The sequence below is a fragment of the Gracilinanus agilis genome, chromosome 3, assembly GCF_016433145.1.
Source record: "Gracilinanus agilis isolate LMUSP501 chromosome 3, AgileGrace, whole genome shotgun sequence".
NCBI lineage: Eukaryota > Metazoa > Chordata > Mammalia > Didelphimorphia > Didelphidae > Gracilinanus > Gracilinanus agilis.
In genome coordinates this window covers 371,523,723-371,539,094 of record NC_058132.1, presented here as the reverse complement: position 1 = coordinate 371,539,094, position 15,372 = coordinate 371,523,723, and the positions used below count along the sequence as shown (strand labels likewise).

Here is a 15,372-nt window from a genome sequence, read left to right as displayed (position 1 = left end):
AAGGAAGGAAGGAAGGAAGGAAGGAAGGAAGGAAGGAAGGAAGGAAGGAAGGAAGGAAGGAAGGAAGGAAGGAAGGAAGGAAGGAAGAAAGAAAGGAAAGAAGGAAGGAAGAAAGGAAGGGTGGGGAGAGAGAGTGATTTTGATCTGAACCCCTGATTTCATCTTCATGGAGAAATCCTAGTTTGGGAATTCCATAAATGCAGCTTACTAACTTAGAGTCTTAGAGAGTTGCATGGAGCCATAAGTGATTTGACTATAGTTCTTCAGCTAGTTCTTGTGAGAGATAGAACTTGAACCTAGTTCTTGGGTTCTAAGGCTGGCCCTTGATTTACTCTGCCAAAACAGCTTCCTCCATCACATAAACACAAGAATGAGGTTTAGTAACCACTGAGACCTTTTTCTAGGCTAGAATTTGCCAACGCTGAAAGCCTGTTGTAGACTGTTTCTGGGGGACCCATGAAACGTGAAGAGCCCCTCAGCTCCCTGGGAATGCTCTGCTTTGATGCCTTTTATAGGAAAAAGCAACCAAGCCTATGTTCATAAGTGTTTCACAACTGACTCTCTAGGGAGAGTGTATATGTGTATGTACACATACAAAGAAACACTTTTAAGTTTAATCTCAATTACTATCACTTTCTCTATAACTTTCTTAAGTCTAAACAATCAATAAAACAACAAATCAAGCTCTGGTTTATAGTTTGTTCATTTCTGGATGTAAATACCCCCACTGAACATTTAACAATCACCTCTTCTAAACCTTTATAACCTGATTCCAGCATATTTCTATTTAAAGCTTTTATTCATGCTTTTTAATATTCCATCGACCTTTTCTTAATTTCTCATTACTAATTTCTTTTTCTCTTCTAAGGGCAATGTCTACATGTACTATAAATTACACAACTTCTATCAGAACCTTCGCCGATATACTATTTCCAGAAATAATCACCAGCTTTTGGGAGAAGATATTACGGTAAAACTTCATTTAGATCACTTACTTACTCTCGAGTGCTTTTATTCTGTGGGTATTTAAATCTAAGGAAATAGAAAGAAATTCTGGGATTACTTAGAGACGGTTATTTCCATGGATATCAAAAGATATCCATAAGACCATACATACATTTAAAGATCATTGGATCCCCTCACCCTCAAACTGAGACCCAGAGAATAAATGACTCGCCTAGGGTAACTCAGTTAGGAGGTGTCTAAGGTGAGATTTGAACCCACATTTTCCTGATTCCAAGTCCAAGAGCTGGTGGACCAGACCACAAGTGACAGCTAAGGTGTGAAGATATAGCCACATTCAGAGAAAGTTGAGTGCAGGAAATGGAGGCAAGGATTTGTGGAGCTCAAGTTCCTGTTGTAGTCCTGGTATTGAACTCACCAGTGTAAGCCTGGATGATGGCCAATCTCGTGTCTGGAGAAGGGATGTTGAGAAAGACCACAAATTGCAGAAAAATTGCTGATTTGCATTTGTAAAGAGAGTTTTTCCACTGAGAGTTCCTGACCCCAGTGAAGTCACAGGTCCAAAAAAACAACAATGACAAAAGGTCAAGCTGGAGCGAAGTCAGAAGAGGATGACCAGAATGATAAGGGGACTGAAAACAATTCCATTTAAGGATTGGTTGAAGGAAATGGAACATTTTGAGAAGAAAAGGCTTCCTGGGAATCTTACAGTCTTGCAGGCACCTAAAAGACTGTCGTAGAGAAGATTAAGTGTGCTCTGCTTGTCTCCAGGTGGCAGAAACAATGGATAGAAAGGGATTTCAGTTTTGTAGGAGGTCTTCTTTAAAGGTAGTGTCTTCCATCTGAGAATATCTCCAATTTATACTTTATATATCTTGTTTGTACCTCATTGCATGTTGTTACCCTTCTTTGAATTTGTGTTCCGTCTCAACATCTCTTCTCCAGATACAAGATTGGCCACAGCTTAGACAGTGCCTGGCACATAGTAGGCACTTAATGATTACTGATTTGACTTGACTTAATCTGACAAAATTGATAACAAGGAGAGTTGTCCAAAAGTGTGATGTAACGCCTCTGATTTATTGGGTTTCCTGTCACTGGAGGTATTCATTCAGAAGTTGGATGAGTATTTATCAGGAATAATGTAGAAGGAATTCCTATTCTTTTTTTTTTTTAAAAAACCCTTACCTTCCGTCTTGGAGTCAATACTGTGTAAGGTGGTAAGGGTAGGCAATGGGGGTCAAGTGACTTGCCCAGGGTCACACAGCTGGGAAGTGTCTGAGGCCAGATTTAAACCTAGGACCTCCCATCTCTAAGCCTGACTCTCAATCCACTGAGCTACCCAGCTGACCCCAGGAATTCCTCTTCTAATAGGGATAAGACTAGAAAACCTCTGAGGTCCCTTTCAATTCTAAATCTAGATAATTGAACTCTCTGTTTGAGAGCATGGCAGGTCCCAGCCTCAGTGTAGACCTGGCAAGAATAATACAGATGTTTAATATGATTGCTCATGTAAAATATATGTCATATTGTTACCATCTGGTGGGGGAAAGGGAGGACAGAAGAGAATTTGAGACATATTCTTTTAAAATGTTGGAAATTTTTATACATATAATTGGGGGGGAAATTTAAAAAATTAAGAATAACATGGAAACTAAAGTCAGAAACCTAAATACTGCCTAGGATTTTCCTGAAAAATGACTATTTTCATTTTTGAAGAATAGGGTGGTTAAGGCTGAATTAATCATGAATGATTATCTATCAGTACATTCCATTGTCCTTCCATGGGGCAGCTCTCCTCTTTTAGAGCAGTGGTGTAACCCAGTCTACCCCTTTAGGCATGAATATCTATACCTTCATTTACCATCTCAGAGCCAAAATGAATGGTAAGTCTCATTCCTGCACATCAGATCTACCTTCTTATAACTGGACCCCTCAATAAAGCTTTAGAATTTCCCGAGTTATATGAAGGAACTAATCTCTACTTCACTGCTAATATCAGACCTGGAGTAGAAAACTTATTAAGGCTTAAGTCATTTTGTCTGGAAGTACATGAATTACAAGCAAGGAAATCTTTAGGAAAATCTTTCTATACATATTTTTTCACATATAGTTATATGAAAATGGCCACTATTTTGTAACATATTGGCGGAGAGGGTAAGTACTTTGGCACATTTTGTATTAGTTGTTACTCTGCTCCTCCATTTCTGCAAAAATACCTTCCCATTACAAAATACAGATTTTCAAACATTCCTTATAAGCATTGAATAAGATACTTTAGAAAAAAAATTACATTTCTTGGTCCCTGTTTCTGCTCATTTTCCTTCTTAACAACAACCCAAGTGATTGGACAAAAGGCTTTCCTCATTTTTGTGTCATCTTGAATTCAGAATGTTGAGAATTGTGCTCCATTCCAGAGGGATTCAAATGGTATACCCATTGCTCCTTGTGGTGCCATTGCCAACAGCATGTTCAATGGTAGGTGTCTTCTGTCATCCATTGAGATTATCCACTTCTGTTTATCCACTAGCAAATGACCAGATCTACAGTAAAATTACACTGTTTTTAAAATCTACATTTCTAGAATGCGTTCGCCCTCATTTAACATGGTATCTCATACTTAGTAATCAACAGTTATTGAACTGAATTTGCTTGAATTTGACTCAATTCCTATACTGAGCACTGGAATATAGTACTCAATTTGCAAATGAGTAGATCTAGACATAAAATAAAAGCTAGAAAAAGCCTTATGGATCATCTAGCTTAAGCCCTTCACTTTATAAATGAGCAAACTGAGACCCAGGGAGATCTGGGGACTTTTCCAGAACACGACTCTGCTTCCAAAGATTCATCAAAGAGGAGTCAGTAAATTTGAACCAAAAAAAAAAAAAAAAATTGGAATACTTACGGAAAGAATAATCAGTCTGATTGTTTTCAATAGTCATAATATTTGTGAGTATTGAGATCCTACTAAACTTTATTAATTTCCCAATTCAGTTAATTTTTAGGAAACAATTATTAGGAATTCATTTCGTGCAAGGCACTATGCATATAAAGGGAAAGATATGACAAAGATCAAGAAGTCATTGCAATCGGTAAGACTAGTATGCCAACAAAGAAGAGTAAGATACACAAAGAATAGGTTTAAGCAAAATTCTGTGAGAAAGTTGAATAGCTCTTTCACTTTAAAGAGATTCTAGAATTGAGGAAAGATTCATAGAAGAGACAGAATATGAATTGGGCCTTGAAGAAGGGAGGAACTTCATCAGAATCATAAGGACCCAAACATGAGTGTTAAATATGTCTATTTAAATAGACTGTTTAATTGGGGTTCTAAAAAGGTGGTGGATAGAAACTCTATTACAAGTCGAGATGAGAATATGAACAAAAACAAAGAAACTACAGTGGGAATAACAAAAATGGGGATTGGACAGAGGTCCAATAAGGCTTGCACATAGAATGGTGACCAGGAGCTGGTTTGTGGCTTTTAGGGTCTCTTCTGGTTTTAGAAGGTAATAGAATTTGGAACCAATAGCCAAATACCCAGAAATAGTCACACAAAAGAGAAAAAAGCAATTTAGTAATTCGTGATAGGGCTAGAGAATAGACTTTTAGCTAGGGGTTGGCCATCTCTAAGTGCAGCTATGCTGCTCAAAGCCATGCCAGAGAACTTGCACCTATAAATGATGGAATTTCCTTGGATTTCCCTGCAGACACTATTCTTCTGTCATACTATCCTCACTCATCTACAAGAATCAACGTCCCCCTTCTCAGCAGTGGGATTACATGGTGGACGGATAAACATATAAAATTTCAAAATCCCAGATCCAATAATCTTCCCAGTGCATTTACAGGTAAGTCCTAATAACACTGGCATTGTCATTTTTTTATTTTCATTCAATTATTTCAGATGGATCATATCCATCTCTTTGTGACCCCAGTTAGAGGTTTTGGGCAAAGATACTGAATTGGTTTGCCATTTCCTTCTCTATTTCATTTTACTGAGGCAAACAAGATTAAGTGACTTGCCCAGGTGACTTGAACTCATAAAGATGAGTCTTCCTGATTCCAAGCCCAGTACCATCCATTGTTCCACTTTATCATTTTATCTCATTTAGCAAGGGTAGTTGGGAGAAGACATTGAATCTCACCACACATGGCAAGGAACAATTCAAAAAGAATGGTAGGAGCATAATCAGCATTTTCAGGAGGGAAATCAGTGGAATAAACCAGCATCTTGTCGATGCCTGCTGCTCCCTTTTGCAGAATATTTTCTTCATCATTTTTTGCAATGACTCCCCAGCTTGGGAATGAAATGGCTGGAGATATCCAGTCTTCCCTTCCTCCTACCCTATCCTTTGGCTTTGTTAATCTGATGAACTCCTCTTGACCTGGCATGATGTCTCTCTAGTTCACCCTTTATAATCATGACTTTTCCCCAATTGCAATTTTACCTTTAGTCCTCCATTGATCTTTAGTCTATTTTAAATTTATTTATTGATTTGTTTGTTTTTAATTTTTTCCTTTCTTAATTTCTGTCAAAAAATTTTAGTTATAATAATATATACATCTTGTATATCAGGATATATTAATTCCTTAATGTTTGAAGAGTTTTTATTGTCAATTACATTTCTCTATTAGTGTCTCTTAATTTTTCTCAATGTTCAAAAATTATGTTCTCCGTTTGAATTTTATTAACATAGTTTCCTTTCTATTTTTAGTTAAGGTTGCTAATTGGCTATCAATCTTATTAGTATTTTCAAACAATCAGCTTCCAGTTTTAGTTTTCATTTCAATTTTTTACTTCTTTTCCTTTGTATTTATTATATATTAGATTATATATCCAGACTCCTATTTTGACTAATTCTTTATTTTTATTTTTATATTGCTTTTCCTTCTTTTCTACATTTTCAAAATGTAGATCTATTTCATCATTTTTTAAATTTTGCTTTCATTTTGAAAGAAACATTCAAATCAATAACATTTGCCACTGAGTCCTAAGTGCTGTGCCCTGGGGGGCTTGACTCAAAAGCTTTAACCTTCTCTGTCTTACTGACCTGGATCAGTTCACATCTCCCTAGGCATCTTGGTGGCCCTCCACTCTCAGCGGCTCACTATATAGATGAAGGACTCAGTATGGACACACCATCATCTTTAGCCCCCATGTAGCTCAGATCTCCCCAGCTTTTGTTAATGTTGTTCAGCCATTTCAGCCATATCTGACTCTTCAGGGTTTTCTTGGCAAGGACACCAGTGTGGTTTGCCATTTCCTTCTCCAGCTGGCTTTACAGATGAGGAAACTGAGGCACCCAGGATTAAATGACTTGCCAAGGGTCACACAGCTAACAAGTGTCTGAGGCTGGATTTTAATTTAAGTCTTCCTGAATCCAAGTTAGCACTCTATCCACTGTGCCACTTGGCTGCCTTGAACTCCAAAGTAGCACCACTCAAAGGTATTTGGCTCACCCATAAATGCTTAATAAATGTTTATTACGTTGAATTGTTGAATTCTGGGAGCTAGTGCCAGCTTTGATGCCCCATTTCTATGACATTGATTAAGATCCGCACCTTCTGCAGGAGACATCAGTATATTCCTTCTATTTCTGTTTCCTTCTTGTATTTCATACCCTCAAGAATATATAAGAGCTGCTTGCTGCTCACTACTATCTTCACAGAAAACAACCAAGTAATCATCATATTATTACATAGTTTTTACTGTGTACCAGGCACTGTGCCAAGAACTTCACAATTATTATCTCATTTGATCCTCCCAACATCCCTGTGAAATAGATGCTGTAATTATCCCCTCATTTTACAAGTGAGAAACTGAGGTCACACAGCTGGTAAGTGTCCAAGGTCAGATTTGAACTCTTCTTCCTGACCCCTGGAGATGTTGGTCACTTGTCTCCCCTGAGTCCCTTGGTCTCTCTGCACAGGAACTACTAAGCCTCCTTACTGGAGGAAGCCTGTCTATCAGTTGGACCCAGAGAATCCAGAAAACAATGGCTTCCTGAACAATGACTTCATTGTCTGGATGCGGGTGGCAGCCCTGCCAACCTTCAAAAAACTGTACAGGCGCATCCACAGGACAGGACCCTTTGTGGATGGTCTCCCTGCAGGGAATTACAGCTTCGATATATCCTACAGTATCCTTTCTCTGACTTCTCCCTTTTTCGGAGCACGAGGGGAAAGTGCTTTCAAGGCACATTATCTCATCTTCCTCTCCTCAAAAGCCTATTACAATGTACTGCATGGTGTGGTGAGGGGAGTGGGAATTTGCTCAATTGGATTTAATATGTCCAAATTAATTCAGTGCTATTTAATGTTTTGGCCTCCCAAATATAGGAAAAAGAAGGGAAACCTCTAAGTCATCACTTAAAGGACCCCGCTAGTATACCCATCACATAGTTGTGTGGAAATGATGGTGGATTATTCTTCTCTTTTTACTTTCTCTAGCTGTATGTCATATGTGACGTATGTCTGTATTCCTGTGTTACAAATTGCTGTATGCCACATACAACATGTGTCTGAAGGTCAGTGTTTTAATATTTCCTAGGACCATAGAACTGGAACTGAAAAAAACCGTTAGTGATCATCTTCCTGGGGGCAGATAGCAGCAAATAAAGCACTAGACTTAGAATCAGAAAGATATCCTCCTGAGTTTAAATTTGGCCTCAGACACTTCCTAGCTGTGTGACCGTTGGCAAGTCACTGAACCCTGTGTGCCTCAGTTTCTTCATCTGTAAAATGAACTGGAGAAAGAAATGGTGAACCACTCCAGTGTCTTTGCCAAGAAAACCTCAGCTGAGGTCACAGGGTGTCAGACTCAACTGGACAACAACAGTCCTACTCTACCATCTAATTTTACAGAGAAAGAAAGTGATGGAGATGTTACCTTCATCAAAGTAACAAAGATAATAAGTAACAAAGGCAGGATTAGAACTCAGGTCCACTGACTTCACCGTTCAGCCCTCTGGTTTTAGCACTCTCTCTCGCTCTGTTGTACCACATTGTCTTTTATGGTTTTCATAATCCCATTGAAGGGAACATTCCCTTCAAAGATACAGATCACAACTCATAGTTGAAAAAGATCTCAGATTGCATAGAGTACAGCTCATATTTATTTATTTATCTTTAAACCCTTAACTTCTGTGTATTGGCTCCTAGGTGGAAGAGTGGTAAGGGTGGGCAATGGAGGTCAAGTGACTTGCCCAGGGTCACACAGCTGGGAAGTGTCTGAGGCCAGATGTGTACAGCTCATATTTAGAGCAGGAATAATCTCTACAACACTCCCCAAATCACAACTTTGAGGATAATTTTATCTTTTCAAGGAGAAGGAAAGGAGAAAAGAATAAACATTTATGTAGTATCTACTATGTAACAGGTACTATGCTAAGCACTTTGTAAATATGATCTCATTTCTTCCTCACAACAACCCTGGCTATTATTACTTGAATTTTACAGTTGGGGAAACTGAGGCAGAAATTTACATGACTTGCCTAGGCTCACCCAGCTAGTAAGTGTCTGAGGCTGGGACTTGAATTCAAATCTAGACCTGACTCCAGGGCCTATTATCAGCTACCACTAGGAAATGATAGAGCCTGAGCAGTAAGTAGAAAGATCATTAAGTCTGAAGACTGTCTGACTCCCATGGTTCCACTGTGTGAGAGACTGTGAGCAAATCTATTTACCTATCTTGGCCCCCATCTTCCCTTCTATAAAGTGGAGCCATCCATCTTACACCCTTGTGCTCCCATTGGCTGCTGGGCAGAGGGATGAGGGAGAGGGGAAAGGGAGCAGCTCCACCCAAGACCCTCTGCCTTTCTAGTAATGAACTGGGAGGATAGTGGGGTGGAAGATAGCCACATGCCCACAGAGAGCGCTCTGCATGCCATCTTTGGCACCCTTGTCATAGGTTTGCCATCACTGACCTAGGTTCAAGTCTGCCTCTGATATTGTACTAGCTATGTTGTTGTTCGGTAGCATCTGCCTTTGTTATCTCATTTGGGGTTTGTTTGTCAAAGAAGTGGTTTACAGTTTCCTTCTCCAGTCCATTTTACAGATGAAGAAATGGAGGCAACCAGAGTTCAGTGACTTGCTCAGGGTAACACAGCCAAATTTGATCTCAGGAAAATGTCTTCCCCTCTTCAGGCTGGGCACTATACACTGAACCACCTAGCTATCCCACTAGCCATGCAACCCAGCCAAATCAATCTTAAAGCTGCAGACAACTCTCTAAGACTCTGAATGAATGGAATCACCAATGAAATCACATTAGTGACTGGTGGTTAAAAAATAAATAAAATGGTGGCACTACCATCTACTTTTCAGCTTTGCTAAAGTTGAACATCGGAAATTGGTTTGTTGGTTGGTTTGTTTCTTTACTTTTTCCCATTTCTCAAGGGAAATGGGAGGCTTAGAAACACTATGTTACTAGTCAGGGGGAAAGACCTTCAACTTATGAGAAGATTTTTCTATTGCCATGCAAAGGCAAACTATAGTTGGGGAACTCCCAGGAAGGGTAGGGAAACTGAGGCTGATGGGTAGAGAGGTAAAGCCCAAGGACATAAGATTGGGGGAGTCAGAAGAATAATGGCCTAAAAGGAAACGGGGACTAGTTTCCCATTGAGTTCCAAGTGCCTGAAATACCAGCTGCCTCCAAGGGATTTGAGGTCTTTAAGGGCTTTGCTGGGAAATGCCTCCTTTCTGTTTGGTTGCTAAGAGATGCCATTGTTTGTTTATTATTTTGGTTTACAAAAGGCACCAGCTGAATAAAAACCTCAGGCCACATGCATAATTACCATGACGTCATTAAATGCTAAAGACAGCAGACCAGGCTTCAGACACTTTCTCCCCTGGGGAATTCTGGCCTTTAAAAAAACCTGAAGCTGAGGAGCCCAAATTCCCATGTTCCTACCAAAAATGTTTTTTGCCTTTCTGGTTCTTTTTCTTTGCTCACTCCTGGGGAACAACTGTACCAGAAGGTTCCCTTTAGTTTAAAAGGATTCTTGTCAGGAGAGGGAAGTCACCCAACTGTCAGCTCCCAATTTGTAAGACAAAGTGGGGATCCAGCTTGAGAGTTAGGGATAGCTTTCTTTCTTTATTGTTTGCCTCAGGCTTAAAGGTTGAGAGTCTCTCCTCTGACAAGAATGTAAATGATTTATTTAAGGGAAGCAAGATGGAGCTATGGATAGAGCACTGGGCATAGAGTCAGGAAGAAGGGTTCAAATATGACCTCAAACACTAGCTGTATGACCCTGGGCAAGTCACTTCATTCTCTTTGCCTCGGTTTCCTCCTCTGTCAAACCATAGCAAACCGCTCCAATATCTTTGCCAAGTTAATCTCAACCAGGATCATAAAGAGTAGGAAATAACAGAACAACAATTTATTAATTTGATAAATAGAGCCTACTAGGCTTAGTGAATCCAGAGCTGCCTCCACTCTTGGAAGATCTGAATTGGAATCTCACATCGCACAAGCACTGGCTGTATTAAACCCTGGGCAAGTCATTTAGGCTCAACTCTCTAAGATTATGGGCAATTGGGTGGGGCTGGACCTAGACTCAGGAAGATTCATCTTCTGGAACTCAAATCTAGCCTCTGAAACTACTAGACAAATCACTTAACCTTGTTTGCCTCAGTTTCCTCATCTATAAAATAAGTCGGAGGAGGAAATGGCAAATCACCCCAGTATCTTTGCCAAGAAAATCCCAGTTGGGGTCACAAAGAGTCAGACACAACTGAAAAATGACTGGACAACTCTAAGATGATAAGGTGAACAAAAAGGTGATGACCTGCATACAAGGAGAAAGGAAAGTTCCCTCTAACTAATGAAATTTTGGATCCAGTTTCTCTCTCTCTCTCTCTCTCTCTCTCTCTCTCTCTCTCTCTCTCTCTCTCTCTCTCTCTCTCTCTCTCTCTCTTTACTCCCTATGTATGTAGTCATCTATCTGACCTTTCTAGCTGTCAAGATCAGTAAGTACTCGGATGTTGACTCTCCAGAAAGGTGAGGATTGTTTCAGATTAATTTTGCTTCCGGCAAATTGATTATCTACTTTTTAAACTATCTCACTGCTTCTTGAGAGACATTGTGACAAAAGAAAATACTAGCCCTTAGGGACGCCCACCTGTGTCATAGAATTGTAGGACTAGACTTGGAAGGGATCTCAGAGGACATCGACTGCATCTACATCATTTTACATGTGAGGAAACCAAGAATTAGGGAGGTTAAGAGAATTACTCAGACTTGCATGAGTATTAAATATCAGAATCAGAATTTGAACCCAGGATTTCTGAATGCAAAGATGATGTCTCCCTGAGATTCAGTTTCCTCATGGAGATAATGAAATCTTTGATTTGGAGCTGGAGGAGACCCCAAGAAAATGTCCAATTACTCATTTTAACGATGAAGAAACTAAAGCCCAGAGAGGTAAGTTTGCCAAAAGTCCCATGGAAAATAAGAGACAGGGTCAGGGTTTGAGCTCAGATTTTCTCACTCCAAGTCCAGCTCTCTCTAAACTCTGGCAATGTCTCCTTTCAATCCCCATCATGCCTATCTATGGCATAGGGTTGTTTTGAGGCTCAAATGAGGTAATGTATGCCCTTCGCAACCTTTAAAACACTGTATAAATGTCCGTTGAATGAGTTTGTGCGTGTGTGTGTGTGTGTGTGTGTGTGTGTGTATTCTGTAGGTAGTATATGTGAATGTGAAGAAATTCAGCAAAACAACCCAATACAAAAGACATCAATAACATTTGGAATGGCTTTTTTCTTTAAAAATCCCACCCAGATATTAAGAAATGGGAATTTGGAAGAGGATAAGTGATCCCTACCAGAAAACATATTGATTACGATATAAGATTTAAGAGGAATTTAATACAATTAGCTCTTTTTTTCTAGTTGAGCATCCTTTTTGTTCTTAACTGATCTTTCCTTCTCTCTCAATTTAACAATTTAAAGAATAGCGTAAAACAAAAGAACACTGACTTCATTCCTTAATCTACTTGTACTTATTTAACTTTAGTATTTTTGTTATTTTTCAATATACTATGTTCAAACAAATATTCTGCTTATTGAAGCATTTTCTTTCCCAAATTCTTCAAGTGCCTCTTTTTTATGAAAGATCAAATTGTCTTCATTGTTGATTAGGCTCAGCTTGGAAAGCTAAAGCATTCTGGGTTTTAACTTGTGTTTAAAATACTCTATGGGGGGGCAGCTGGGTGGCTCAATGAATTGAAAGCCAGGCCTAGAGACAGGAGGTCCTAGGTTCAAATCTGACCTCAGACACTTCCTAGCTGTGTGACCCTACGCAAGTCATTTGACTCCCATTGCTTAGCCCTTACCACTCTTCTGCCTTGGAGCTAATATACAGTATTGACTCCAAGATGGAAGGTAAGGGTTTCTAATTAATTAATTAATCAGTTAGCTAGTTAATTAATTAATTAAATACTCTATGCCAGGCACTGTGCTAAGCTCTCTACAAATATTGTCTCATTTGATCCTTATAACAACCCTAGGAGGTAGATACAGTTCTTTGTTGTGTTCCATCATTTTCAGACATTTCCAACTCTTTGTGACCCCATTTGGGGTTTTCTTATCAAAGATACTGGAGTGGTTTGCCATTTCCTTCTCCAATTCAGTTGACAGTTGAGGAAACTGAGGCCAACAGTGTTCAGCGACTTTCCCAGGGTCAAACAGCTAGGGAGTGTCTGAGACTTTATTTGAACTCAGGTCCTCCTGGAGTCAAATAAAGCCTCAAACACTCTCTGTTACAGTTTTCTCATCTGTAAAATGGAAATAATGATACCACCCACCTCACAGGTGGTGGTGTATCAAGTGAGAGTGCATATGCAGAACATTTTGTAAACATTAAGGGACTACATAGCAGCTAGCTAGTCTTAGCATTTATATTCTACGTATAATTTATATACATTATATAGAATTATATTGTGTCAAACCATAACAGGTTATATTTCATTGCTTTATATTACATTATTTCATCATATTTTAGGTTATATACTATGTAGCATAGTATAGTTTAGTATGGCATAGGTGTATATATATGAATATGTATGTATGTATTTCAGTATATATCCTTAACAAACATTCCCAGACTTCCCTGTAACCAAATTCAGAGGAGAAAAGGGGGTTGTCCTTTCCACAGTGACATGGAGCGGAGGGGGTAGCCTCTTTCTGGGTGTTGCCTATTTGACCACAGGAGCAGTGACGTGGCTTGCTGCCTTTTCCATGACCGCCGTTCACTTAAAAATGAAAAAAAGAAATATAGTCTCCGAAAGTTAAAACTTGCCAAGGTCAAAGAAAAGATGGAAAGAATGAAGTCAGGGTACATGGTCAGACCTTTCAAAACCTTGGTCAAAGGTCCTGAAAAGAATTGTAATGACTGAGTTATTCTAACCAGAGTGAATTGGATTTAGTGACCATGTTCCACTGCATGCACAGGGTGTCCAATGAAAATGGAATCATATGACATATATAATAATTATCCATATACTTTTCGATTCTGAAATTGAAATTAACCTTAAATAGTGTATACCATAATCTTATTTAAAAATCTAAACAAGCAAAAAAATAAAATGACTAGCCTATGAATAGATTTTATGAATAAAATACATTTTAACACCTTTGTTTACTCAAAATTCCTATGGTTCTACTAGAAAACCAATAATAATGAGTTTGATTATTTGTAGGTCAAAACAATGGATTATGGTCAAATAGAATCAAAAGTTTACTTGGATGTTGTACTAAGTCATGTGAACTAAAGTCTTTTTTTTTTCAGATATTCAAGACCACTATGCCTAAGGAGAGTACAGTAGCCTCTGTGACCTTTGAGGCTCTACTATTATATTCCTTTAAATTTTTTATTTTATTTTTCAATTAATAAGCCTTTATTTTCTCTCTTTACCACCTCTTCAACTTCTAAGAAAATTGTTCAGTAAAACAAATTCCCACAATGACTGTGTCCAAAATTGTATGTATCATTTGGTATGCTAAATGAATTACCTTCCTGTCAAGAGGTAGGAGCAGAGATCATCATAGCCCCCTTGGAATTGTGGTGGCGCCAAGACCTCTTGATCAAAGATCTTAAACCTTTCAAAGTTGTTGTTATTGTGTAATTGTTCTGATTCTGTTCCCTTTAGTCGTGGCAGCTTTTTCCCCCAGTTAACCATTTCATTTCCAGTCTTAGATACACTGGATTTGTGGTATAAATATTTTTCAATTTTATGTCATCAGAAGTATCCATTTTTTCTTCTGTAATCTTCTCATAACTTATTTGGTGATGAATTCTATTTTTATAGCTGTCATAGCTATTTGGAGCTATTTGGTCTTAGATATTGGTTTAAACCTAATTTTTGTCAGACTGCTTTCCAGTTTTCCCAGAAGTTTTTGTTGAATAGATTTTTTTATTTCTTTTAACAAGGTCTTTGGGTTATCAGTTCGTCAAAAAGCATCTATTACACACCTATTGTATGCCAGATGCTATGCTAGGCACTAAGGATACATAAGGATAAGGATGTGCTGGGAGAACTAGCACCCCTAGGAGGGCTTGCTGAGCCCTTTTCAGGGCTAGTCATCCACCTTTGGTGTCTATCACCCAACTTTTACCTGTGACTCCAAGAAGCAGTAGCATGTGCAGAAGTCATACCTTGGTAAAACCATCTCTGCAAATGGGCTTACCCATGCTAAGGGTAACTGGCAAGCCTCATACCCATCAGTGATTTGGAGGAATGTCTGCCACAAGCATGGGAAGATTCCCTCCTCCCCCCAGCAGAATGGGCAGATGAGAACAATTTCTGCCTTGGAAAGCAACTAGAGTAGGGGCTGTAGAGTGCTTAGAGCTTGATCCATGGTCACCCACAGTATCCTGGACCAACACCAGTCCTCCTGACTTTTGTCCTGCCACTTGGAAGATTCTGGAAGAGAAAGTGAGGCTGACAACTTTGTGCTACTCTGCCTTATTTTCATCTGATTCACTCACAAGTCAGTACATCACCCCATGGGGTCACTGGTCCTCTTTGCAAACAAAGGGCTAACAACATGTATGTATCCCAGATAGGATATGTTTTTATATACATACAAATATACATATATGTATACATATATACACACATCCATATTATATGGAGAGAAAAAGAGAGAGCTACTTACTAGTATGGAGGCAGCTAAGTGGCTCAATGGATAGAGCACTGGACCTGGAGTCAGGAAGATCCCACACAGGATCACAAAGGATCAGACATGACTGAACAGCAAAAACCTAGTAGTATATTTTAAAAGAGTTTATTCACTTCATCTAAGGGAGCACTCTAGGACCCAGACTCTGATATCAATTCTACACTTTGCATTTGAAAATATCAGAACCTAGCAATGTGCTAGATTCATAATTGGTGCTCA

The 15,372-nt window shown here is 39.0% G+C and overlaps 1 protein-coding gene across 1 annotated transcript in view; it reads left to right on the top strand.

The window, feature by feature from the left end:
* Positions 1 to 13,414, top strand: part of LOC123241587 (cell cycle control protein 50C-like) — a 30,131-nt gene extending 16,717 nt beyond the window's left edge. The window contains exons 2-6 of the mRNA XM_044669202.1: positions 869 to 970; positions 3,354 to 3,441; positions 4,677 to 4,817; positions 6,900 to 7,109; positions 13,076 to 13,414. Of these exons, the coding sequence (XP_044525137.1) occupies positions 869 to 970; positions 3,354 to 3,441; positions 4,677 to 4,817; positions 6,900 to 7,109; positions 13,076 to 13,263 (729 nt within the window). The 3' untranslated portion in view covers positions 13,264 to 13,414. The remainder of the gene's footprint in view (positions 1 to 868; positions 971 to 3,353; positions 3,442 to 4,676; positions 4,818 to 6,899; positions 7,110 to 13,075) is intronic.
* Positions 13,415 to 15,372: the final 1,958 nt, after the last annotated feature.